The following is a 25806-nucleotide window of genomic DNA, read 5'->3' on the forward strand; positions in this document are numbered from 1 at the left end:
TTTAGTTTACATTTGTTTATTATCAGAACATTTTGTTTTGAACATCAAACATTGCACCAAAATGTGAGTCATTTACCCAATGGTAATGCAGTCTCTTTACCAAACCCAAAGTATCCTAATGATGCTCAGATTCATTTTAGACAACGTAAAAAAAAACTCATTAGTGTCTTTGCTGTCCAATAATCAAATACGTCACCATAATCTCAACTTAATTATATCAAAAGCACTGAAAAATCCCCACATACCTTCAAAACAAACCAACAATAATAGTTTTCATCTTGCTTCTAAGAAAAATTAAGTTTTGAGCCAATTTCACCCAACAAAGCAGAACCAAACACAAGGAACTCAAGCTTCACAGAGCAAAATCTATCACTTCAAAGCTGATAACATTTCTTGTGTAGTTTCACGTTCACCATCTTTCTATAAGAGAAGGAACTTGGCTTTATAATCTTTTTTTTTCTTCTTAATCTTAAGTGCACCTTTCCTATAGGCCTCTTCAAGGGCCCTCGAAGATGCAATGAGGCTTAAAATGGTGAAGTCTCTTCGGCAGTTGGTCCAACAACAGCCCACATTTTCAGTTGAATTAGCTGTCTCTCCTGAAGCTCCCTACAAATTAGCAGTTGTCATTTTAGGGTATTTAAACAGCAAGAGATTTCCCCCCAGTTGAAAATTATGGAAAAAGAACATCTAAACACAGTAAAAGAATTTGAAAGGGCTAAATTTGCATGCTCTGGGACCACCATACCTGCACTTCTACAACAGTCTGATCAACATGGACAAATCTTACATTTTGCAGAAGTACAAGCTCAAAGCACATGGATATAAAAGCAATTGGTAAAGTTAATAAGACTGATTTTATTATTTTTAAAGGAAATTCAAGCTATTGAATCACTGGAGATAAGGATGCAGTTCAGTAAGACTGATCAAATCTGCACTCCAACATTCCTTAGTCGCTCCTATTACTGCTGAAACATACAGTTTCTCACATGACTTCAAATAAGTGGGAATAACATATCTTCATTAACACACCATCTTAAGGGTTGGTGTACAAACACACTCAATTTCATCTCTTTCACAGAAAGAACAAAAGTCATTTGTAGCAAAATGACAATGGGATTTTAGCACAAACTTAATACTTGAATAACACTATCATCAGAGCAAATCACCTACTTCCAGTACAAGAGGCTTTTTTTTTTTAAATAAGGAAAGAGAATAACCTGTTAATTAGCATACACAGAGCCACTGAATCAGACTGCAGCACAAAGCAACAAGTGAGCCCCATTAAAGCCCATTTCTTATGACACTAACACAAAAGGGTGGAGTCACAGCAATTACATAGATATGAGAATTCTATTCCAAGGCCGGATCCAAAAAGGCCTGTGTGTCCAATGAGAAGACTGTTCATTAAAGAGAAATAAAACCAGTCAAACTCCTGTGTCTCCTCTGAATGGGGACTCAAGAAAGGGTGGGTATATTCAGAATTTTTTTGTACTGTATGTATAAAAAATAACCCCAAACACCCTTACATCTGGAGGTTAGGTGAGTAGAGCTCATAAGCATGAGCTTTATAGATGACATGCTACTGGCATTTATGAAAATAAAGTTATCTATATATATATATGCATGTGAATGTATATATATGTATTTGTATATATGTATTACATACATATATATATATACACACTCTCTACTATGATTAATTCACTAGGTAGAACTTCATAAATATAATCTACTTTCCCTAACTTAATATGGATAAATACTTCAATTGGCTCCCTAAACAAATTACTCATTCTGAAATACTGGAGACTCTTTTGCCCCTTATTTGGGGAACATTTGATTCTTGAGTTTTGCCACAGAAAATCATCCAAGGCATTTCAAGTTTTCCCCCTTGCATTTGAAGTGAGCTCCACATTAACTCAAACCAACCAGGGTCAATAGTTAAGACACAAAGAGAACTCCGAGTCATTCTGACCTGGAGGACTGACCGCATCCTATTTCTCTAACCCATTTCTAGGATCAGTATTTTCACAGTATGGGAAAGGCAGGTCAAAACTGAGAATGCTTATCATTCAAAGTGGCTCCTAGAAAGAACTAGGAATAACAGAAAGATCAATTGGAATAGTTTTATTATCCTAAATGGTTCCCATTTTATGCCACTGCCATCTCAGTTTACTGTTTTTCAATGACTGGACTATATATATAGTCCCATATATACCCTTTTATATATATATATATAGCAAAGTTCACTCCAAATTTCTTTTTCTACTAGTTCCCAAGAATAGACACTCTGAAGGAACAGTCCCCAAAGAGACGTTACTCTTGTCTAGTCATGAGTGTCCAACCCGAATTCTGAAAAATAACCTAGAGTACAAAAACTCTCAATTTCTTCATAATGTGGTGCCATCCGTTTGGAGAGGTAGACCACTGGTGGCAAGAGATACTATAGTAACTACCTTCAATTTTCAATTAAACTAGGAAATCCAGCTATTGATTTTCTGGTAAAAACACCTCAATTTTAAGTCTACAAATTTCATTACTCTACCTTCACTATAGATATCTCCCCATAAAACCATTTTGTGCTTCCCACCTTTCTATCAATGCAATACATTCCAAATCTGCACATACTGATTTGTCTGTACTGACCTAGACTTGTAACACTGCAAACATGAGGACTCCAAATGATTGTCCTGGAGCTTTTCATCAGGGATAAATAATCCACAGTGAAACCCTTCTTTACCTACCCTCCCCTACCACCCAACAAAAAAAGCTTTCCATTTCTCTTGGCTTTGTCATGAGACCAGATTAAAATGCCCAACTGAATGTTAATCTTTGCAATCTAACCATGAAGGGAGACCCAGAGTAGCCAACAGAAGGACACTGCTTTAGCAAATCTGATCAACATAATTAAATCTTATCCCTAAGAGATTTCGCCTTCTGAAATTAATGCCAACTGTGATTTCCAGAAACAGCTTCACCCCAGGTGAGAAATTACCTGACATGAACATGCTTACCTGGTTTTCCTGAGAACATGGAACTAATTGAGTAAGAGAAAGTATGGCCAGCCAGTGCCAACTGGAGTTCTGATAATGCACTCAGAAACATCTGGAACCATGTGCATTTGCCTGTGCTTTACTGGCCTACAAATTCTACTGAGATTCCCATTATTTGATATTTATGGTGTAAAAGAAATAAGCACAGGTATAATTTCTTGGCTAAGTCTTGAGGTGGAACAATAAAAAGGCCTCACTAGGGCAATAACAGAAAAGAAAAATTAAAGTAAAGAAATTTCTTCCCTAAAAGATCACAATGCTTTAATGTAAGAAAAACCACTTCTTACATTAAGATTCAAATAAGAATTGCTTTGTTTAAAAGGGGTAGAATGTGTATGGCTCAGGGACAGGGGAAGGGAGGAGGATGTCACTGTTGAATATAATGAAGAAAAATGACAAAGCTTCAATATATGAATAAGTAATGGGGATCTGATTAATGAGTGCCAATATTGCCGTACATATGATAAAAACACATTTGTACATCTAACAGCTATTCTTTCATATTTTCCAAGTAAGATTTTTAAGAACAGATATATACAGATTCTGTACCTAAATTAACAATTGGCCCTGTAACAGTATACTGAACAATTAATCCTCTAAAAATACCCTGGTAATACATGGAAACAAATCCAAAGTGCCTGGTTGGGGACTACTCCAATCTACTTTCCATAACTTTTTGGTGCACTTTTTTTTTTTTTTTTTTGGCTTCTCCTTTCCACCTTTTAATTTCAGCAATTAAAAGGGGAAAAAAAAACAAAAAGAAAACAAACCACCAAATACAAAAGGTATGCAACAAGAGAAGCATAGGACTACAAACTTAAGGCTAATGCTTCATCTTCACTCTACCTTCTGGTACCATGGGCTCTGGCAGTGTTAAGTTCCAGATACTATCAATCCCCAAGCCAAGCCAGGAGAGTGAAGCTAAAAAGGCACCTGGGCCTTTCACTGCTCTGGATGGTTTGTGCCTCAACACCTATGGATCTAAAGTAAGATGAATGTGCCCCCACTTCAGAAGTGCTTTTCACTCTTCACAGCGAGCCTGAGCATCTGAAGACCCCTTTTCCTGAAGAGGTGACAACATTCAAGCCAGGTCATCCATGTTCACTGTAGGGATTGGGTCTCGCCAGTAGCAAAATGAACTGAATTCTGGGCATGAAAAAGCAGAATTCTGTTCTTTGTTGAGAAGTGGGAACACGTGTTCCACAAGTTCACTCAGCCTGTGATACCTAGATGAGAAGGGAGGTGGGGTAGGGAAGAAACAAAGAAGTCAGACTTTGGAAGCTGAGCAAGAGATATAAAACTGGAGATTACTGTTGAATAAGACATTCATTCTCCCAATTCTGGCCATTTTCAATGAGTATTCCTTAAGCCTGGAATGCTCTCCCTAATTATCTCTGCTTCCTGGCTTCCTTTAAATCCCAACTAACATCCCATCCACCTTCTATAGGAAAGCTTTCCTGTTCCATTTCTAGTGCCTTTCTTCTATTGACCACTTCCAATTTTCCCTGCATATGCTTACTTTGTACAGTTATTTGCATATTGTCTGTGAGCCCATTAGACTGTGAGTTCTTTCAGAACAAGGGCTGCCTTTTGCCTTCCTTTGTATTCCCCAATGCCTAGCATATAAGTGTGTAGCAACAGACTTGAATGACTATATATCTTGTATCCCTTAAATATGTAGAAAAATCTTGTATCTCTTAAATATGTAGAAAAAAACAACATACACCTAGATACCCCCCCTATACCCCCGACAAAATGAATTTGTTAATGTCCAGGTCAGTTAAATTTCATTTTCAAAGTCTGGTTTGTGGACGGTTTCTTGTGAGGCAGAGGAGAAAGAAAAAACCAGGCAAAAAGAAAGCTCTCCCCAAGTTAGGACTGCCATCTTGGTTCAGCAGGGACCTCTCAGTTAAGGTTTATAACTTTGTTTCCAACTCACACTCCCTGCAACTATGTACCCTAATGAGAAATGGAAAAGCTCTTACGATGACTTGTTCCCTTTGGTCCGTTCCTGTATTAATTCTCCTTTGGGATTCACTGTGAATATTCTACAGTCTGGGACCCCAACTTGTGTGTAGGCATATACATCCTGCAGAAAAAATAAGGAAAGAGAAAATCGTCAAAAACTTTTCAAATTCTTAGGACAGGCAAGTAATGGGCAAACATTTATTTAAGGAAAACACAAAGACCCAGATACTTTTTATTTTGCCACTGTAGCTGAGCTCCAAGCAATAGGCAAACTCAATGGAGACACAAGGCAAAAAGGGACCCTGGATGCTGGGATAGGGAAGTCTTGCAGGAAAGGCAGCAGCACTGATTCCTAAACACTAGGAACCACCTCTTGCATCACAACTTAGCCCAGGAAATAATTATGAATTGCTACAATTTGGGACCACTAAGCTGCAAGTTTCTCTCCCCACCCATGACCTTTTATAGCATTTATATATATATATATACTATACACATAAAGACATTGTCTCTGTGATGGTGATAAGCTTCTTTAGAGCAGAGACAGATTCACTTTTGCTCCTTACATGTAGCATGCAATGCTTGGAATATCATAGACACTTGATAAATGCAAATGATTAAACATGACCAAATGTCACAGAGTCATGCCATGTTAAAATTGGAAAGAAAGTCAGAGAAAATTCAGTACAAACTCCTAGTTGTAACAGCTAAGGAAAATGGTTTCCAGATTAGATGTGATTTAACCAAGATAATGCAGCTAATAAGTACTACAATCACAAAACATCAGGTTTTGCTGTTGCTTTGCTGTTTGTGCTTTTCAGTGCTCTTTCCATTTCATCTGTGAGCCCTTAGTTCTGATTAACTCACAGCTAACATCTGCACAGAGGGAAAACAGAACCCACAAGAAGAAAGCAGAAAAATCATAAAAGAAAAAAAAAAGAAGATGTTTTTGGTTTAACTAAAAGTTCTAAAGCAGAGAGACCTCACAGGTTTCCCAATTACTAATGGCAATGTGGAAAAAACTAAAATTTTTATTGTTTCTCCTAAAAATTTTATAGTAGATCCTTATATTCTAGTAGAATATAAGCTCTCTGAGAACAATGAATTTCTTGTTTTCCTCTGTAGCTTAATCACCGAGTCTTATACTCAGTGGGTGTTGTTTTTTTGTTTGTTTTGTTTTGTTTTTTAGAAATTTGCAGAATTAAATTGAATCTGACATGATCATTCCTGTAGGAGAGAAATTCATTTTGGTTAAGATACCTAGTTTGGAAAATTCTGATGTGGTAAACTTCTTAAAATAAAACAAATGATAAGAATAATTTCAGTGGATTTCCACCAGACTAGAACCCATTATACAGGGAGGTGATATAAACTTACATTTGGCCGATTTCCAAAAGCAGCATAGAATGGTTCTTTACTTGGAGCAAACAAGTTCTTGATATCATTCAAACATTCAATTTTGAACTTTTCAGGTTTCTTCTCTATCACTTCCCTAGAACAAAATAGGAACATAATCAAGGAATGTTAGATGACAACCTTGCCTAATATTAAGTTCTTGGCATGGTTTGGTGTTTCATTTGACTTTTTTAAAGTGACATCTCACTTCCTAATCTTTAGAATTATCTTAAAGAAAATATTCATTAATTAAGATGTTCCATCTTAAATTTGGTGATGGAAAGACCCTTCAAGGACAACATATCTCACTTTTCCACTGTGCCAGATACTTTGATAGAGCTATGAAGTTCACTGATGTGGTTACTTCACTCTAATAATGCAAACTATAAGTTACTTATACTACACCTCATCTGGTCTGACTCTTGTCCATGTTGTCTTATAAAATACTGCATAGCAGTTTCCACATGCAAGGGACTTTCTTTTGACTCCCTTTTAATACTGCATGGATACTAGTGGAACAAAAGGTCTGTCATATGTACTCTTCAAGAAAAATCATGATAGTAATAATAATAATAGCTAATATTTATAAAGTACTTTATGGCATGTAAAGAACAGTACCTCTATCCCAGCTTCTTAAATAGTGGTTTGTGACTCTCTCATATGGGGTGTCTCATAACTATGTGAGGGTTTGAAATTATGATTTATTATTAATAAATATTTGATTTATATATCTATATAACTAGAATTACATAGAAATTTCTAGGTGAAAAGATTTAAGAAACTCTGACCTAATGATCTCATTTGATCTTCACAATAATCCTTTGAGGAAGATTTTAAACTGATTCCCTCACTATTTTTAGCTTCAGTAAATGTAAATTTTTTGAGAGTAGGAGCTGTTCTTTGTAGACCCAACACCTAGCACAGTTCAATGCCTGGTGCACACAGTATAAGGAATTCCATTCCCTGAGATCGCAAGTTATGTTTAAAAGAGTAACCTAAATATACTGAATCAAGAAAAGCAACAGGCATGTAAAAATACACCTATATTCACATAAATGTGTCTGTGTGTGTATGTGTATGTATGTATAACATACACAGACAACACACAAACACAGATACATATGATTAACCTAACTATATTTGAATAGGAGATTATGAATTTCTTGGGGGAAGGGTGGCAATGTTGGGGAGGACAATAAATCATGGCAATTCCTGAAGACTTTGCAAAGTAATAGAGGGGCTGCAATTTGCAATGGTGAAAGGAATACCCACAGTAATTTACAAATCTCTGATATATTCAGTCACACATTATTCCCAGTACTTACTGACACCTTAGAAAGATGGTTCTAGCATAACAGCATCCCCACCTAACCAACCACGCACACACTCATAGAGAGATAAAATGTTCCATTTGTAAACACACATACCTATGAAAAGCAGAGAATAAGCTGCTTGGAGACAACATCAAAGGCCCCCGAGGAAGGATAGTTCCCTTGTCATTGACCCAGTGCAGGTAGCCTCGTGTCATATCTGCCATTCCAATGGCACGAGCTGAGCAATATAGAAATTTGTACCCGTTCCTAAAAAAGAACACACATTTTTTCCACTGAAAAATGGGTAATACCAATGTTTCCTAAGGGCAGCTACCTATAATGTTGAATATTGTAGAAATACAAAATCAGTTATAGGCCAAATTATTTAAATATAAGTTATAACTCAAAGGAAGAAAATACAATTCTCTGTTTTAAAAGAAAAGACCCAACCAAATAAAGTTCTTTTTTCATAATCACTCACTAAGAGAATCACTTAGGAGAAAAAGTAAGCTAAAATTTTTACCTTTTCTTAAACAATAATATGGACCAGAAAAAGAACACAGACCACCCACTACCCCATAAAACTAAAGGTTATTTAGTTAAGTTAATTATATTAGATTGTGAGCTAACATTCATTAACCACTTAGAACATAAGAAAAATTTGGTTCTTATTCCTGCTGATTCTGTCCCAATGGACAGACACAGGCCTCTATTTATAAAAGGTATGTGTGTGTGTGTGTATCTGAGCTGTGAAATGGAAATGTGTAAACCTAAACTTCAGTATAAATATTTCTGCATGCTCATATTCTGGTACTTGTTAGTCTATGTTGAGGAATCCTCAAACTTTTCTATAGAAAGCGCTCCCTAATATAGTTTTGAAGAGATTCAAAGTTATATGCAGCTATAGAAATTAAAAGGCAACCATTTCCTCTTGACAAATCACCACACTACAACTGAGAATCAAAATGGAATAGGACTAGGAATGAGACATGACATATATTACCATCACATTACTGAATTATTGGCCCCAATTTTTGCCTTAGAAAAGCATTGAGAAAGTTTTGAAAGAAAAGTGTGTACACATAGTGGATGGGATATAAGGAAAGGCAATTAGTTGATGCAATGGATTGAGAACTGAAATCAGGAGGATCTGAATTCAAATCCTGCCTCATAAACTCACTAGAAGTGTGGCTTTGGGCAACTCACTGTGCCATGTTTCCTCATTTATAAAACAAGGAGGCTGGGTTTGATAATCCCTAAGGTCCATTTCAGCTTTCTCTATGATCTCATGATCCACAAAGAAAAAAGAATGGGAGGTTAAAAGATTCCCTGGAAAACTTGAGTGCCTGTGTATCCTGTTATCTATCATCTTCCAAAAGCAGAAGGAAGATGTACTGAATTTTTTTTTTTTTTGCTAAGGCAATTAACTTGCCCAGGGTCACACAACTAGTAAGTGTTAGTGTCTAAGGCTAGATTTGAACTCAGGTCCTCTTGACTTCAGGGCTGGTGCTCTATCCATTGTGCCACCTAGCTGCCCCTATACTTAAATTTTAAAGGGGAATCCTGTCACAAACGATTAACATTATTTTATTCCTTAAATGAATAAGCCAAAACAATTCTAGATTCCCAGAGGTCTTTCTCATGCCAGAAGGAATACATACTCATTGATGGAGTGGTAGAGTTTTGCTATGCCCTGATGAGTCCAGTCTTTGCCCAGCTGTGGGAGAATCTGGCCTAAAGCATCAGACCTAAGAGAAAAACAAGCAAAAGAAATAAACACCAAGAATGAAGGGTGAATTACACAATTGTAGAAAGCTGAAAATTTTACTATCTAGTTAAATGATGCTCTGTTCCTTTCCGCTAAATCTACCTCCACCTAAGCGGAAAAAAATCCATCAGCAATACAAAATGCAGATTAGGAAGTCAGGCAGCTGCTTCTTCCAAAGGACAGCCTGATAGCTGGACCAAAGAAGCAATTGGGATGATCTCATCAACACACTTTATAAGGATAAGGAAATCATTTGCAAAGCAAACTTCTGAAGCAACTTTAAACTTGAAATCAGATGTTGAGATCCAGATGTTAAATCTGAGTAGGAACTTTGCACCAGACTCCTTACAATCACTTCCTTCTAACCTCTCTAAATTCAAAATATCACTATAAAAGAGTCACGTGCTTGGATTAGCATCTGTGATCTCTCCAAAGTGCAGCTCATCACTGGCAAAGTGTCCAAAAAATCGGTGAAACAGAAGCTACCTAGGTACATGAGCTCACATTCTCCCCAAAGCCCAAACAATTTCCTTCTACTTACTTGGTTATTGTTCCATCGATATCCGAAATTATGATCTTGTCATTCCAGTTCCACAGGTAAATGGTTCCTGCACAGCGACAGGTACCTTGATACTGGGTTGTGATGCTAAACACGACATCATTCGGGCCATCTTGGAGCTTCAGTTTTGCCTTTATAAAAGCAGGGAGGGTAGGGGAAGTGTCTAAATATATCTTTGTGATTTAGATTCACATACACAAATGCACAAAATAGCTTTGGTGAAGCTGAAACATCTCCTAGATTAGAAATGTTTGTCTACTAGAATTCTCATCATTAATGCTTTTTTTGTATTCTTGCTGTTAAGCATGGTGCCTCAAATGTATTAAGTGCTCAAGACATGCTGAATGACTGACACTGACCCATGTGGAGATTCTCAAAGGCTAGGCAAGGAGAAATACTGAATAAACTCTGGCAGTGATCAATTATCCAAGGACTGACCCAAGTTCAAAGAAACCCATCACCAATTTGGTCAGAGGATGTTAAACTTCTTAGTCCCAGTAACTAACTCTTAAAGACCTGTCAAGGCAAAGAGGGGCTGCAATCTGCATTCATGGAGGGAGTAGAAATACTACTGATTTCATCAGTGAGAAACCAGATATCCTTGAAATAAGGCTTATTTGTATAAAAATCACCATGATGATTTTAGGAAGTACAAATAGAGGCAGCATGATATACACTGATCCTGGAGTCACAGGATCTGGATTCAAATTCCAGTCCTGATCCTGTGTGAACTTGGAGAAGTCACCTCAACTCTTCCAGATAATTTCTTTCATCTATAAAAGGGGTGAGCTGAATTCAATGATATCTGGAGTCTCTTCATCCCATTTGGGGTTTTCTTGGCAAAGATGCTAGAGGGGTTTGTTATTTCATTCTCTAATTAATTTTACAGATGAGGAAACTGAGCAAAGAGAATGAGATGACTTGTCCAGAGTCACACCTTAAGTGTCTGAGGCCAGATTTGAATTCAGGGAGATAAATTTTTCTTATTCTAGGAAGACTGTGTTGCACAATGGTATAGGTCCTGGTAAAAATGAGTTAAATGCAACAGTATTTATGTAGGCAAAACTAAGAAAGAATAGGATAGCTCTAAATCAAATCAAGCTGTGGATGAGAACTGTAGTGAAAACATGAGAGAAAAAACAAGAACTCTGTGTACTACAAGGGCTACTGATGCTCACTGTCTCTTGTGAGCCAACCATCTTTAAATGATCTAACTCACAGGGCTGGTAACAATTTACCATTTTCTGGGGGATGACTTTTAAAAATTTACTATATTTTTACTCAAGCCATCAAATTTCCTTTATCCAATTTTGAGGAAGAAATAAATGATTTTTCTTCTCACAAACATAAATTCCCCATTTTTACATCAATACAAACAAGCCTTTACCTGTTTTTAGAACAAGGAAGGGATTTTTTTTGGGGGGGATGAAGGAGGAAAGCAGTCAATTTTGTTAGGAACATTCAAGACTCTAAGATGAGAAAGTATAACATTTATATGCCATAGAGGTCAGGAGATTCTGATATTATCATGCGCTCTGCTCTGAATATATTCTATGACCTCCCAAGAATCTGTGTATTTCATCTAGATAGTGAGTTGAATTATAGGCTGTAATGAGGTTCCTTCTAACTCTGAAGCACCCACATCCTAGGATTAGCAATTATTCTCTTCTCTATTCCAACTTACCTGCTCCTCTGGCTCCCTAATAGTTTTTTCCTGGGTATACCCAGTAACTAAAATTTTGAGACTCACAATGAAGCTTTTGCCCTAGACTTTTCCTCATTTCATCATATTGAAAAATGTTCTATGGCTTTCTATTACCTACCACATTCAAGTCTTGTTTCACTACTATTCAAGGGCTATCCACAATTTAAATTAACCCATTCCATCCAAACTTATTTCCAATAATTTCCCAGCAAGAATAACCTAACTTTCTGATTTTGTCAGGCTGGTCTTTTCACGTTCCATCCCTTGCTTATTCACAACTTTGTGCTGGGCTATATTTTGTTCTCCTTTCCTTTTATCCAAAGTTTATCTTTAGGCTCAGAGGCATGCCCCTACCTTTCCTCTGCATCTTTGTCCAACCAGCCAAGTCACACAGATATTTACTTTCTTTCTTTAAACTTTTTAAGTCCTCAGTCTCTGTCATACCTCTGGGCACTTAAATATCTCCTGTCTGGTACCATTTTCTAATTATTTCATGTGTCTTAGTCTCATCTTTTAAGTTATCCTTGAAAATAGCTATGCTTTTGTATTCTCTACAGGGCTTAGCATCATGTAAGGAATATTATGTCCAATAAATATTTAATAAGGTAAAATGATCAGTTTTCAAAATGAATAAACTTTCTTTATTTCAGGACACTCATTCTTGTACCCATAGTTGGAATGGGGGAAGGATTCCCCCACAGATATCTACGCATCATAGAGCTCCTACATACAACCTCTCTCCCAGGGCCATAAAACCATTTTTATATTTAAGTAAAAATTATTCACATGCTTTCACTTTTTTATTTAATAGTCAAAATACCTTAGAGAAAATTTAAAAGAGTAAGAAGTAAGAGATGAATTACATGAATACATTCACAAAAATTTTCTTAAAAATATATATACACATATGTATATATGTATATATATAAGCACATATATAAATAAAAATTTTTCATGCATCTTGGTATAGTAGAAAAAAAACTGGCCTTGGTCTCATAGGACCCCAGTTTTAATCACTGCTTTGATACTTGTTAGCTATATGTCTAAACATCTTACTTAAAGCAACCTAAGTCTCAGTTTCCTATTCTATTAAAAAAGGAATAAAGGTTCTTTCACTAATTCCTTCATAGGGTTGTGATCTAGAAAAGAATTTGTAAAATTTTAAAGTGTTAAATAAATGTACCACACTACAATGCACAACATGTACAAACTACTTACGATTTGGTCTGAAGAAAGTCTAAGTGACTTCTTATAAGAAGTAGTACTTCCATGACTCAAGTGTTCTACTGGGACAGGATCGATTTTGAGAGAATCTTTAAGCTCCTGGGAATCCTCGTCACTAGATGAATCATGTTCAGTTGGCCTGCATAACAACAATCAACATTAGCATTTATTTAACTGAGCTATTCACTGCAATACAATGATTCTGAACAATTCTAATGGATGATTCCAGGGGAAGAACAAATGAAGCCTAAATGCAGATGAAAGATACATTTTCTTTGTCTACATTTTCTTTCACAGTATGACTTACACTGAAATGTGTTTTGCATGACTACCCATGTATCAACCTATGTTAAAATGCTCACCCCTTCTCAATGGACGAGAAGGAGAGAGAGAATTTGGAACTCAAAATTTGAAAAAAGAATTTTAAAATTGTTTTTACATGCAATTGAGAAAAAATATTAAATTAAATAGGGAAAAAATTAGCATTTATTAAATGGTTACAATGTTCTGTGCTTTTAAACATGGAAGATACAAAGAAAGGCAAAAACATTTCCTGCCTTCAAGGAGCTGACAACCTAATGGGAGAAATTATATGTACATAAGAAACCATATAAGACAGATAAAGAATAGATGGAAAGCAATCTTAGAGGGGAAAGTACCAGTAGCTATGGCATAGATATGGGAAAAACCTTTTGCAAAAGGCAATACTTGAACTGAATTTTAAAAGAAGTCAGGGATTCTAAGAAGAGGAGGGAAGAAAATACTCCAGGTATGAAGAAACCAGCAAACTAGACCGATATGTCTGGACTGTAGTGTAAGTAGAGGGGATTTTATGTATAAGGAGAAAGAATTCAAATTTTGAAAAGGTTTAAACTTCAAATTGAGGAGTTTCCATTTGCTCCTGGAGTTAAGAGAGAACACTACAAGAGTTTACTACATATCAGAAAGATAAAACAGAGAGGGAAAAATAAGACAGGAATATGTTAAAATACATACATAAGACAGAGACATAGGGTTGTAAGAAATTAAAGGAGAGGGAGATTACTTGGTTTTTGTTTTGTTTTGTTTTGTTTTTTGGTGGGGAGGGGAGGAAAGGGAGAGAAAGGCTCAGGGAAAGAAACTCAAGTAAGGTTTCAACGAGACTATGGGACCTTTAAGGATAAGACGTATTGTGATAGATGGAGAGAGGGACATGGGAGGAAACAGTGACAGCAAATATCTTCCAGATGTGGAAATGGAAAAGAATAGAACAAGAGCAAGAACAGGTTGAATAGCCCAATTTGACTGGAATTAAGTACATAAAGAAGATTCATGTGAGATCCAGTTAGAAAACATAGGCAGAGCCAGATCATGGACAGAGTCTTGAATACTAGGCTAAGAAGTCTAGGTTTTATAAAAACAAATCATTGGGAAAGATAGTACACATTTATCTATTAAAAATAAGTTAAATTTTAGCATGTTTCCTAGTAGGTCAAAATATGCTGCTAAGCTTCTCAGGGGTAATTTAGGAAATACTCTAGGAATTTATTTATTCCACAGATGGAAAAAATGTCCAAGACATTTTCAATTAAATTAAGCAAATACTGTATTTCATTTCCTAAATAGTTTTATATTACAATCTAGGAGATATACAAAACATTAAATCAGGCCTGGCCCCTATCATCATTGTGCTTCAAGTTGAATAAAGAGATGCAATGTATAAATAAATTACTACAATACATAACAGTCTGTAATAATAAGTACATAAATCTCCACAAGAGTCCTACCTTAATTACTTACTTTGACATAGAAGGGACCTGGGAACTGAAATAGAGCCCAGGCTTTGAGAGGTTTTACTAAGCCTGAAAGGCTTTGAGTGTGGGTACAGGAATAGTTTGTGTGGTTTGTCATTTTAGGAATGAACTAAGTGGGAAAAGGTTCATCACGAAAGGAAAGTCAGTCAGTCAATGAGCAATTTACTAAATTCTTACTATTTACAAGGCATTGAGCTCTAAAGGAATTCATAATCTAATGAGAAGACAACATGAAAATAGCTATGTACAAATGAACAAATAAACACACTCATACACACACAGTGCTAACTTCAGATAGACAATTTGACAATGACTCTAGGAAAGTCTTGTAGAAAATGGGTCTTTAACTGAGACTTGAAGGAAGCCTGGAAGTAGAGATGATGAGCTTAGAAAACAGTTAGGAAAAATGCTCAAAGTTGGAAAACAAGAGTTTCATATGCAAGGAACAAAAGCAAGGACTTAAAAGCCAAATAAAAGATTTTATATTTGATCTTGTAAGAGGGAGCCATTGGAATTTATTGAACAGAGGGGTAATATATGGTCAGACTTGTCCTTTTGGACAATTTGACAGCTGAGTGGAGGACAGACGGGATTAGAGAAGAGATGAGGCAGGAAACCAACCATCAGCTATTTAAGTAATTCCTGCATTAAATGATAAGGGCTGATACCAGGGAGATAACAGTATTGGAGGAGAGAAGGGGACCATCATGAAAGTAGATAAACTACAGAACTTGAGGACTTATTGGATGATGGGTGGTGCTAGCCTAGATGACTTGAGAAGCTGGTGGTACCCTTTGTTGCTAAAGGAAAATTAGAAAGAGAGGAAGATTTAAGGGAAAAAAAGATTAATTTAACTATGGACATGAAGATGTTTATGAGACTGGCAGCTAGAGATGTAAGGCTAGAGTTCAGGAGAGAGTTAGGTCTGGACAAGTAGATCTGACGGTCATACTTATGGAGATGTATTACTAAAATGACAAGAGCTGATGAGAACATCAAGTGAAATAGTATATATATGGAAAAGAGAGAAGGTCAAGAAGAGAACCTTGAGGAACTCTGACCATTAACAGGAGGGACTTGGATGAAGATCCAGCAAAGAAGACATAGTAAGAATGGTTAAGATAGGAAAGGAAAGAACAAGGATAGAAGAGGTCCATTAAAATCTAGAGAGAAGAGACTATTAAAGAGAAGGGGAAATCAACAGTAGTGTCAAAGGATATAAAGACATTAAGAAAAATGTCAATTATGAAAAAGACAAATTAGACAATAACTTTGGAGAAAGAAATTTTGGTTGGATAATGAGGTTGGAAGTCAGACTGAGAAAATCTGAAGTTCATGTTGTTATTAGCAACTCAAAGACCATTTGCAATGACAAAGAGCTGTATTCTGCTTTGGTGATGGACGTGGGGTCCCTGATCCTCAAATTATTGAAAGATACAGGGGAAGACTAATGTATGACATTCTGTCTGACAAAATTATTACCAACTGGGAAAATGAGGGATAGTTTTATTGAGAACACAATGTCTAAAATGGTTTTGAAGGGTAATTAGAAGTTCAAAAATCACTGAGGGAATTTCAGGAATAAGGAAACAAAGGCACAATGTCAGGAATGCCTGGGACAGGATGCTGAGTAGTCACTATGACCAGAGTGGAAAAAATTATAGGAGATTAATATGAGATAAGGATGGAAGGTAGAATGGCAAGAATCATAGAGGGCCTCAAATGCCAAACTTTTGAAATATGAACTTCACTCAACAGTAAATATGAGATCATCGAAGGGTTTTAAACAAAAGACTGAATTCTTCTCTTATGAAAGCTTAATCAAGCAACATCATAAAGAATGAATTAAGAAGAGAGAGTGTACAAAGACAAAAAAACTAAGTAATTAACAATTTTGTTAATTTCTTTTTCAAGTGAAAGCCAGGAAATATAAATAGTGCTTTATACAAGGAAAAGAACATCAGATTGTCAAGGATTCTTTTAACTTAGAGTTCTTTTTTTTATATAAATGTTACTTGTATAAAGATTGTTCTACTACCTCTAAAATCTAACAGATTTGTGAATTGGTTGGAAATTGTTAATACATAACCAGCAATTTTCTGTGGCTAATGAGACTATTTCTCCTTTAATTCTCACAATCTGAATATGTAATTAAAACTTGTCCAGGATTTGCTATTGTCTTATTATATTTTTAGTTCAGGTAACTAAGGCCTTTTGTTAAAGGATGTCTGAGTTTTGAAAAGTTACAGTTTAAAGAAAATTTAACTGCTCTTATTTAATGCAAAAGCCAAGAATACCACCTTAAGATTTTATTCACAATCTTAAAATAGGAAGATGAAGGAATATGAAATGAAAAAATAAGATCTAAGATTACTATGTTAAAGAACTGAAGGAAAGAAGGAGGAAAAAAGAATTTAAATCGGAAAAGGGTAGAGAAAATGGAGGAAAACTCTGCAGGAACCCCAATTTTTTTGTTGCTAACAAAAAGAAATAATCTAGTGATTCAATTCTAGCCACTATACTGGTTTGATTTTACTGTGTCAACTATTCCAAAGAGCCAAGAAGAAAAGTTTGCTTCTTCAAAGAAATGGCATTTTAAGAGGCTACATTCATATCTATTTTCCCAGGTTCTTTTCTTTTAGATCTTTTTAAACAAGAGCCGTTTTAAGGCAATCCTTCAAAATCAAATACTTAATAGTATGATTACCATGACAGATCCTTAGTTTGTTACAGCATACTGTATTTTCATCATCTGACTTCACATGTTTTTAGAAAAGTCAAAGTGAGCACATGTTAACTATCTAAATTAAATTCAAAACAATAATTTCCAACTAAGGACATCCAAAAATCCTTTCTGGTCCCAAATAACAGAATGATTTCTTCTGAATCTTTGAAAAATATTAGCAAATTTATATAGTTCAGAGAAAGGGGAACAAGTAAAATTCCTGAAATGACAATGAAAAGGCACTCACCTCATATTTGTTTGTTCTTTTGCATTCATTGGCAAGTCACTTGCTTGTGGTACCTCAGATTTCCCTCCTTTGGCCTCTGGTAGCTTAAAGAACACACAGCACATCACAAATTAATAATGGTAGAAAGTTAAATCATCCACCAGGTCTGACTGATGAATGCCTTCTATCACACATTCCTTAAAAGTGATCATCTAGTTTCTTGCTGTTTGAACACTTACTTCCTGAGCTACTTCATAAAACAGCCATTTTAAGGGGTAGACTCTGATTGTGAGAAAGTTATTCTTTCTTATAGTGAAACAAAATCTGCCTATATTTTTAACTAGCAGTGTGTTGATAAATGTTTAAAAAATTACTTTCTGAGAGGAAAAAAATGTACACAAGACAGTCTTCAAAGTTTAATCTGCATTATTAATATCTTCTCCATCACTTTCTTAAGTCTAGACAATGAATGGAATAACTGAACTCTGATAGTGTCTATGCTTGACAAAAAAGTGGCTTAAAGTTGTTCTTAAAACGATATTGCTATTACTGTAGACAATATTCTGGTTGAGTGAGTCCTTTTGATTATTATAAATATACACATTAAAAATAAAAGGCATGTGTAAAGAGAGATGCTACCAGGATCCAAATTAAAAACTGATAAATAGAAGTTTGCATATATTAATTTTACATAAATACACATGCATTTGTGTCTGACAGGTAGCCTTCTTTAGGGAAGGGAGTGGGGAGGAAAGAAAAGAGAAGGAAAAAAAGAATTTACATGACAACTTTTGGTATATTTGGAGGGAACAGCAAGTTGTATGTGATAGATTTGCAGCTTCATATGCAATCATCTTTTTTTTTTTTTTTTTTTTTTTTTAATAATACTGAGTTACAGAAATGCTTGTTTTATTCCCTAAATGGAAAATAAAATAAATTTTAAAAGACTCAACATGGAACATTTAACAATACAAATTAGCTTCCCTACAATCCTGATTTTAGTCTATTGATGCTACTTCTGTCCTCTGGAGCTACAGAGGATAAACTGAATCTTTCTTCCAGGTAACATATTTCAAATAATCAAGGAGTATTTTTGGATTTATTAAATCTTCTCTTCCCTAGTCTAAACTTTGCTTGTTTTTTTTTCCCTGCTCCTTCCAACTTAGCAGCATTACTTTGTGCCAGAGAGTCAAATGGGTGCACAGGGTGGGGGGTAAGAGGAAGGAGAGAAACAAAATCAAAATAAGTCAGCAAAACCAAACAACACATCACCTATGTTTGTTAGCATAAGCAATATTTTTCACATATAATCTCTTACCTCTCTAATGAAAGGAAAGAGGTACATTACTTCAATTCTTCTTAGGGACCAAATTTGAGTATTATAATTATATAGTATTCAGTTTCAGTGAAATATCTTTCCAGAAAAATTCTAGAGATAAAATTGCTGTGTTAAAGTATAGGTCTCTTCAAGCAAAAGCACAAAGACCTTTCCAACTTTGTTGAATACTTTCACTTTTTAAAAGGGGCCATTTCCTATTTCTGAATTTCAGAGGATGTAGTAGTAGTACGGGTTTGTTCCAGAGAGGGTTATGTATGAAAGTACCATTAGCTCTCCAGTGGATTCAGTATGTACTCTCCAAGTTTACCACTTAGGGAACTTTTTTTTTAAAAACCAGCCAAGGAAATGATCAAGTCAAATTAATAAATATTTATTAAATACTCATTATATACAAAGTCATAGGGAGAAAAAAAGATGGAATAAAATACAGCCCATACATTTGGGCAATTTAAAATCTAATAACAGAGACAATACTATATACAAACTTTATAATTAAATTAGAAAAAGGTGCAAAAGTATTCTTACCTGTTTGGCCATATTCTCCTTTTTGCGCCAGAACCACCATCTTCCAGACTTCTTTGGCATTTTATCTTTGACCCAGGACTCAACTGTAGCCTAAAAGGATTAGATCTGAGTTATTTCAAACATTTTACCAATTATGTGAGATTCAGTTAACTTTTATTTACTTGCTCTAGGAGGTGAATTGCTCAGACTTTTTTTCTTGTTACAATTTCTTCTAGGCAGATTGTTTAGGCTTTTAAAATCAATAGATCTGCTTTAATGACAATGTTATTATATGGCTGAAGGTTAAATAAAATGGGGATAGTAATAGCAGGTACATCACAGAATTGTTTGGAGAATCAAAGGAGATAATCTATATAAAATGCTTTGCAAAACTTAAAAATGCTATCAAAATTCTAGCTAGCTATTATTTAATGTAGTTGCCTGATTTCTTTGTGGTTCTAGGGTGTGCTAATTTACATAATTGTATTGAATTATGAATCTTTAAAAACACTTGGTCTTACAGAACTCTCAAAGAATGAAAAATATTCAGCAAACAAATGGGTGTTTTGCAAGTGCTATCCATATTACACTTTTTAAAGGTAGCACTATAGTCTTGGGACAGCTTACCTTGGGCAAGCTCTTCTGGAACACCTGTAAGCTTAGAATCATGGGAGCAGCCAAGGCCCAGTTATAATATCTGTCATAAACACAAATAATTGATGAGAAACTATTAGATAATACAGTGGAATTAATTTTAAAACATACAGAACAGCCTATTTGTGTTGGAAGGTAAGAGAATTAGTTAACTTTTTGTTGCATGAGTAATACTTGTTTTGAATCAAATTGCCCTGGAAATGCAATATTCAATAAAACAAGAAAATAACATTCATTTCAACACTTCATTTTTAAATAAATGTAGTTCAGGTTTGAATTTGCATTTCAAAGTCACTACATACTTGCTTATTCAAATTAGATACCGTACTTCAAAGCAAGAAATATAATGAAGTTTCATCAAAATTTTACTGCCATTTCCTCTTACTTAAAAAAAAAAAGATCATAGAAACAAATGGTATTTACCGGTTATAGATCCGTATCACTAGATTAGGATTATCTATAAGTCCAGGGTTTTCTGCAAATTCATGGTAAGTAATGATATGTTCCATGAATTTTTCTGAAAGGCAAAAAAATTTTGATCACTTTGGTTAGAAAAATAACACCATCACCAAGTCCCTGTGATCAAAAAGTAGTCAAGCTGATTTCTTCTTAAGAATATTAAATTCTACAACACATTTTCAGTAAAAAAAGATTTTTACTAAACTTCTGTATTCATCAAAAATCAATCCAGAAACATTTTCAAAGGAAACAAGGAAGACTCATATTCCAGTCTCCCTTTCCTTTTAACTAATCCCAGACCCCAATAAAGGGGAAAAAAAAGGAGAAAGAACAAAAAAGACTCCTACATAATATATCACAGATGACCTCAATGAGAGGAACAAAAATTCTACCAAAGAACAATTAGGAACTATTACTAAACCATAGTTTGCTATGAAGAACATCTTTAGTAACTGGATATCATACAATTGGAAAACAGAAGGAGGCTGTATTGTAAGGTTAGAGTTAGAAGATATACTATGTCATAAAATAATTTCAATATCTTTCAATTTCTTGTTTAGTAGACTGCATTTCTCAAGTGTCTGGGACAATAGTGTCATTCATTAGTGAAAAGCAAAAATTAGTTGTATACTATTATCTCCAAAAAAGTAAGTGTGAGCCTAAAAAACATGCTGACTAGATAGGCACTGGAAATATATCTAGTTGAAAAATGTGGAGGAGCCTTTGTGAGGAGTGAAATGATGTGAAGTAGGTAAACAGTAAGTGGGTACTAATGTCTGGAATCCTGGAAAAGTAGTCATGAAATGATGGCTCTGGTTATACCATGCTGATGGTACAAATTCCTGCTATGGGAATCAAAATGGTTGAATATGATAGAGGATTCATCCTTAAGTTCTGATCCCTAAGAGGAGAAATACTTACCAGTTGCTCTGAAAGTGACTAAAATGAGACTGTTTGTAGATGTGATTAAATGATTAAAACTTGCTGTGAATTTAAATGAACTGCATTTTTCTCCCACTTGGGTCATTGACACATGAGGAAATGGATGTGGATTTGACTCACAGCCTTTCTTGGAGGAAATGGAAACCAAATCTCTAGGAATGGACCCCTGAAATTCTTGCTACCTGATTTAATTTCCTTGTTATAAGCTTGCTATTATCCTCTTTCATTAAATATTGTTTGCTTTGAATTCGTAAGCCATCTTTCTTGGTCTGCCGAAAGATTTTGGGTAGGACTAGGGAACCATGGATCTGAATAGGTGAGGTACTCAAAACAATTCTGGGGCAAAGAGTACCAAGAAAAAGAGTCTAAAATGTATACTACACATGATGATCCTGTATCCACTTAGGCGACAAATTCCAAAATCCACCATTCCCATTCTTTCAAATCCAGAATAAAACCAAAACTAAAAACTACTTTTGTACACTTATTTTTTCTTAGTGAGAATTTACCCCCCAAAACATTGGGATAGGATAAACTATCCATACAGATTATAAATAAGGGTATAAGTTCAGATCTTTTTTCTTTCTAAAGGGAGGAGACAGGGTACTCCTGTTACATACCTTTTGATATCTCTCCATTCTCACTGAGACCTCCACAAAGTGAGAGGGTTACATCAGGCAAATCCATTGCAGAATCAGAAAGGCATTCTGTGCCGCTGTCAGCAGCTGCACTTCCCACTGACTGAGGAGACTGGGAGCCAGACAAAGTATCAGACTCAGTCCATTGCCTAGATCCTGGATCAGAATCACTGGAAAGAAAAATATCTATCTCAATATCTACACAAATTTCTCATTTCTTATTTAATAAATTGTTAACTCCATTCTAGATCAAATAACATCATGATGATTGACACCTAAATGATGATTGTGATCTTGGGCAAATCCTTGTTTGTCTTAATTTCCTTATCTATAAAATGGGATGGAGAAGAAAATGGTAAACCACCCCAGTATTTTTGCCAAGAAAACCCCACCAAATGGCATCATGAAGAGTCAGACATGACTAATCAACTAAACAACAACTTAAATAATCAGATTCTACATTTGATTGATTTCATTAAACTTCTGGAAGACAGGGACTATCTTTTGTCTCTTTTTGTATCACCATGCTTAGCATGGTACCTGATACATAGCAGACAATGTTTATTAATCGATCCCATGTTCCCTCTTTTTCTCTCCTTCTGAGAAAGGAATCTCTAATTTTATAAGAATGAGGGAAATTCTTAGGGTGGAAACTTCCTTCAGGTTAGCAATTCATGTATAACTTAAAAGAATTATTTAGAGCCCCTAAGAATTTTGTCTAAAGAAATTATCTCGATCCATTAAGAAGTGAGTTGCCCATGGTTACAAAGCCTGAATATATCATGATTTAAATCTAGGTCTTTCCAACTTCAAGGTGAGAATCCTATCCATTTCTTGATGTCACCTCAATTAGACCATGAAATATAGAGTATGCATTTATTTATTAAATGATTTTAAAATGTACTCATTGCTAGTCTTAACTACATCAACCTTAACAATATCACACTTTCAAAGTGTGATACAAAGAATCTTGGGGGGGGGGGGAGGGAAGAAATCTCTGAAATCCTTTTAAAGGGTCTACAAATTCAAAATTAGTTTTTATTTCTAAGATGGTAAATATCTATAAATATAACCCATACAAACAAAAACTTTAACACATCCTCAATAATTTTTAATTAATAAAAATATAAAATTTTAATAAATAAAAATATATAAAATAACAAAAGTTTGAGAACCACTGATCTATATCAGGTAGTTGATTTTAAAATCACACTAAAGAACACTAAGACAGAAAAAAACTACATACAAAAAAGGCAAGTAAATGTTGCACACATTCACTAAAGTCATTCATAAAACAAGGCAAAAATGTTAGTTATATTAGCCATCTTTCTGATTTTAATTAAAGGGGTAAAAAAGAAGTACTTATTTAGATTTCCACAATGAAAATTATAGTGTCATTAAAAAGAACATAATATTTAAAAACATTTTGATCTCTAAATCCTGGGAAAAGTAGATGTACTTTATTATCCAGCAGAAAATTACTATGGTTTTTGAGAGATTATTTGAAAGCTGTACTTTCGTAAATTGTGCTCATCTCAAAATTCTAAAAGACTGGAGGTAGAGAAAAAGAATTCCCAGGAGTTAAGACATCCTTAAGAAAAGGAAAGATTTTATAGAAATGAGCAGGGACAAAATTGTTTTTATATAAATAAGAGTATTAATGAGATTCAATTTTGGGGATAGAGGAAGACTATGGCCCATATCTAGAAGGTAAACAACTCAATTTGTGAAGGATACTATGTAAATATTGGATGTCAAACCAAAAATGAAACAGTCCCTGTTCTCAGAGAGCTTATATTTTATTGGATACAAAAAGAAACATTTGTTGAAAATTGTTTTAAAAAATAATTCCAAATTAGTGAGAAATTGGAAAAGAAAACCATAATTTATTTAATTCTCTTTATATTTTTTAGGAATTCTAATTATATGTTATTATGCATATAAATATGGACTATATATATAACATATAGTCTAATTAGCAAATACTATCATATTGATTCCAAATATGTTTAATCCAAAGAACTAAATATTTCTAATTTCTATTTAAATAATAAAATAAATGCCTCTTTGAGACATTTTAGTAAGCATCACCAAAGTTGATTATTGTAGGAATAATTCAAACTACTTAATAGTTGATAAATAAAATCAACATGCACACTAGAGTGAATTTGTCATTTACCCAAAGAAAAATTTAAAAATTTAGCAGCAGGTAGCAGTTCACAAGTATGTTATAAAAAGATATTTCAAAATTTAACCCAAAAAAGTAGAGAGGTATACCAGGTAGTCATGAGGTTAAATATTTAAGAACAACTGGCTTACATGATCTCTAAATACGCAAAATAACTATTGAAAATTGGCAAAAATAAATAAATAAATAGGTTTCTAAGTAATCATCTGGGTGGGCCTGCTTTAATAAATAGAAAGGATTGCTTTTTAAAATTGGCATTATTTGCATACCCACTGCTAAAAATCCTTCATAATACAATGTCCTCTAAATAGGTTTATAAAGCTACCTAACTCTGTCATGACAATTTAAATTTGCTTAATAAAACTTTTTTCTATAAATAGATACAAAATGCTGCAGCCAATATAGATCATGACAAATTTAAATTACTACAACTCAGAGTGCTTTACTTCTGGCTATTTGAGTCAGGGACAACTATAACTCACATTTGGAGCCAGTTTTTAGGTACTTGCCTGCTAATTGCAGAGTTGCAAAAGCACACAGAGGCTGAAAACAAATAACAATAACAAAAAAAAAAAAAAAAAATCTGATTTCTGCATTTTCCAGTATCAAAAGCAATCCTCAGTTCTGGCCCAATGTCTTTTATTCCCATTCTTATGAATAGATTATAAGTCATTCTACAACTAATTAGGTTATCAAATAGTTTGGGGACTGTCTTAGAAGTATTCAAGAACACAGTTAAATATAATACCTTTTGGGGAAATAAAGTGCTGCAACTTCCGGTTCCAAGACTTTTAAGTCATCTAGGTAAATATCATCAGGCCCCTGGTGCTGGCTTCTCTTGTGGACACCTGTTATCACATTTTTAATGAAAAGCATGAAAAGCACAGTATATAAGAGCTGACATCTATTTTAACTCTTATCCAGAGCACAAATATGGTTAACAATATCTCCCCCTAATGGTCATCTGGTTTCTGTTTGAAGCCTTTCTAGTGAGAAAGAAACTCACTTCACTCTTCTCTCCCCATTTACCTCCCTCTACCATGAATCTGCTTCAATAGCTAATAATAAACAGAAAAGGGTCCTGGAGAGATTTGTGTAACTACTACTCTACCACTCTCCTTCCAAACTAACCCAAATCAATATTGTATATATGTGTGCTTTCAATCAGTTTTAAATTAACCCGACTACTAAGATTCTGTCAGAGACAAAGGCCAGTTATTATTTTACTATTCACTTAAAATCTTCAAAGTAAATTGACTGAGACTGGTTACACTCTGAATTTCTTTTAACAGTCAAAAATTTGAACTTCAAAGGGCTCAATTAAGACTGAAAGTAAGTCATTATGCAGAACAGATA

The 25806-nt window shown here is 34.7% G+C and overlaps 1 protein-coding gene across 2 annotated transcripts in view; it reads right to left on the reverse strand.

Moving 5' to 3' along the window:
- The window catches only part of LPIN2 (lipin 2), a 98039-nt gene continuing 72233 nt past the window's right edge, over nt 1–25806 (reverse strand). For both annotated transcript variants that reach the window (XM_051970390.1, XM_051970389.1), the window contains exons 8-20: nt 25199–25298; nt 22245–22432; nt 20647–20740; nt 20197–20266; nt 19591–19680; nt 17748–17830; nt 12977–13121; nt 10036–10184; nt 9388–9474; nt 7841–7993; nt 6396–6510; nt 5036–5139; nt 1–4276 (exon numbers count right to left, since the gene is read on the reverse strand). In XM_051970390.1, the coding sequence (XP_051826350.1) occupies nt 4132–4276; nt 5036–5139; nt 6396–6510; nt 7841–7993; nt 9388–9474; nt 10036–10184; nt 12977–13121; nt 17748–17830; nt 19591–19680; nt 20197–20266; nt 20647–20740; nt 22245–22432; nt 25199–25298 (1523 nt within the window). In that variant the 3' untranslated portion in view covers nt 1–4131. The remainder of the gene's footprint in view (nt 4277–5035; nt 5140–6395; nt 6511–7840; nt 7994–9387; nt 9475–10035; nt 10185–12976; nt 13122–17747; nt 17831–19590; nt 19681–20196; nt 20267–20646; nt 20741–22244; nt 22433–25198; nt 25299–25806) is intronic.

Source organism: Antechinus flavipes, chromosome 1 (genome assembly GCF_016432865.1).
Source record: "Antechinus flavipes isolate AdamAnt ecotype Samford, QLD, Australia chromosome 1, AdamAnt_v2, whole genome shotgun sequence".
Taxonomy (NCBI): domain Eukaryota; kingdom Metazoa; phylum Chordata; class Mammalia; order Dasyuromorphia; family Dasyuridae; genus Antechinus; species Antechinus flavipes.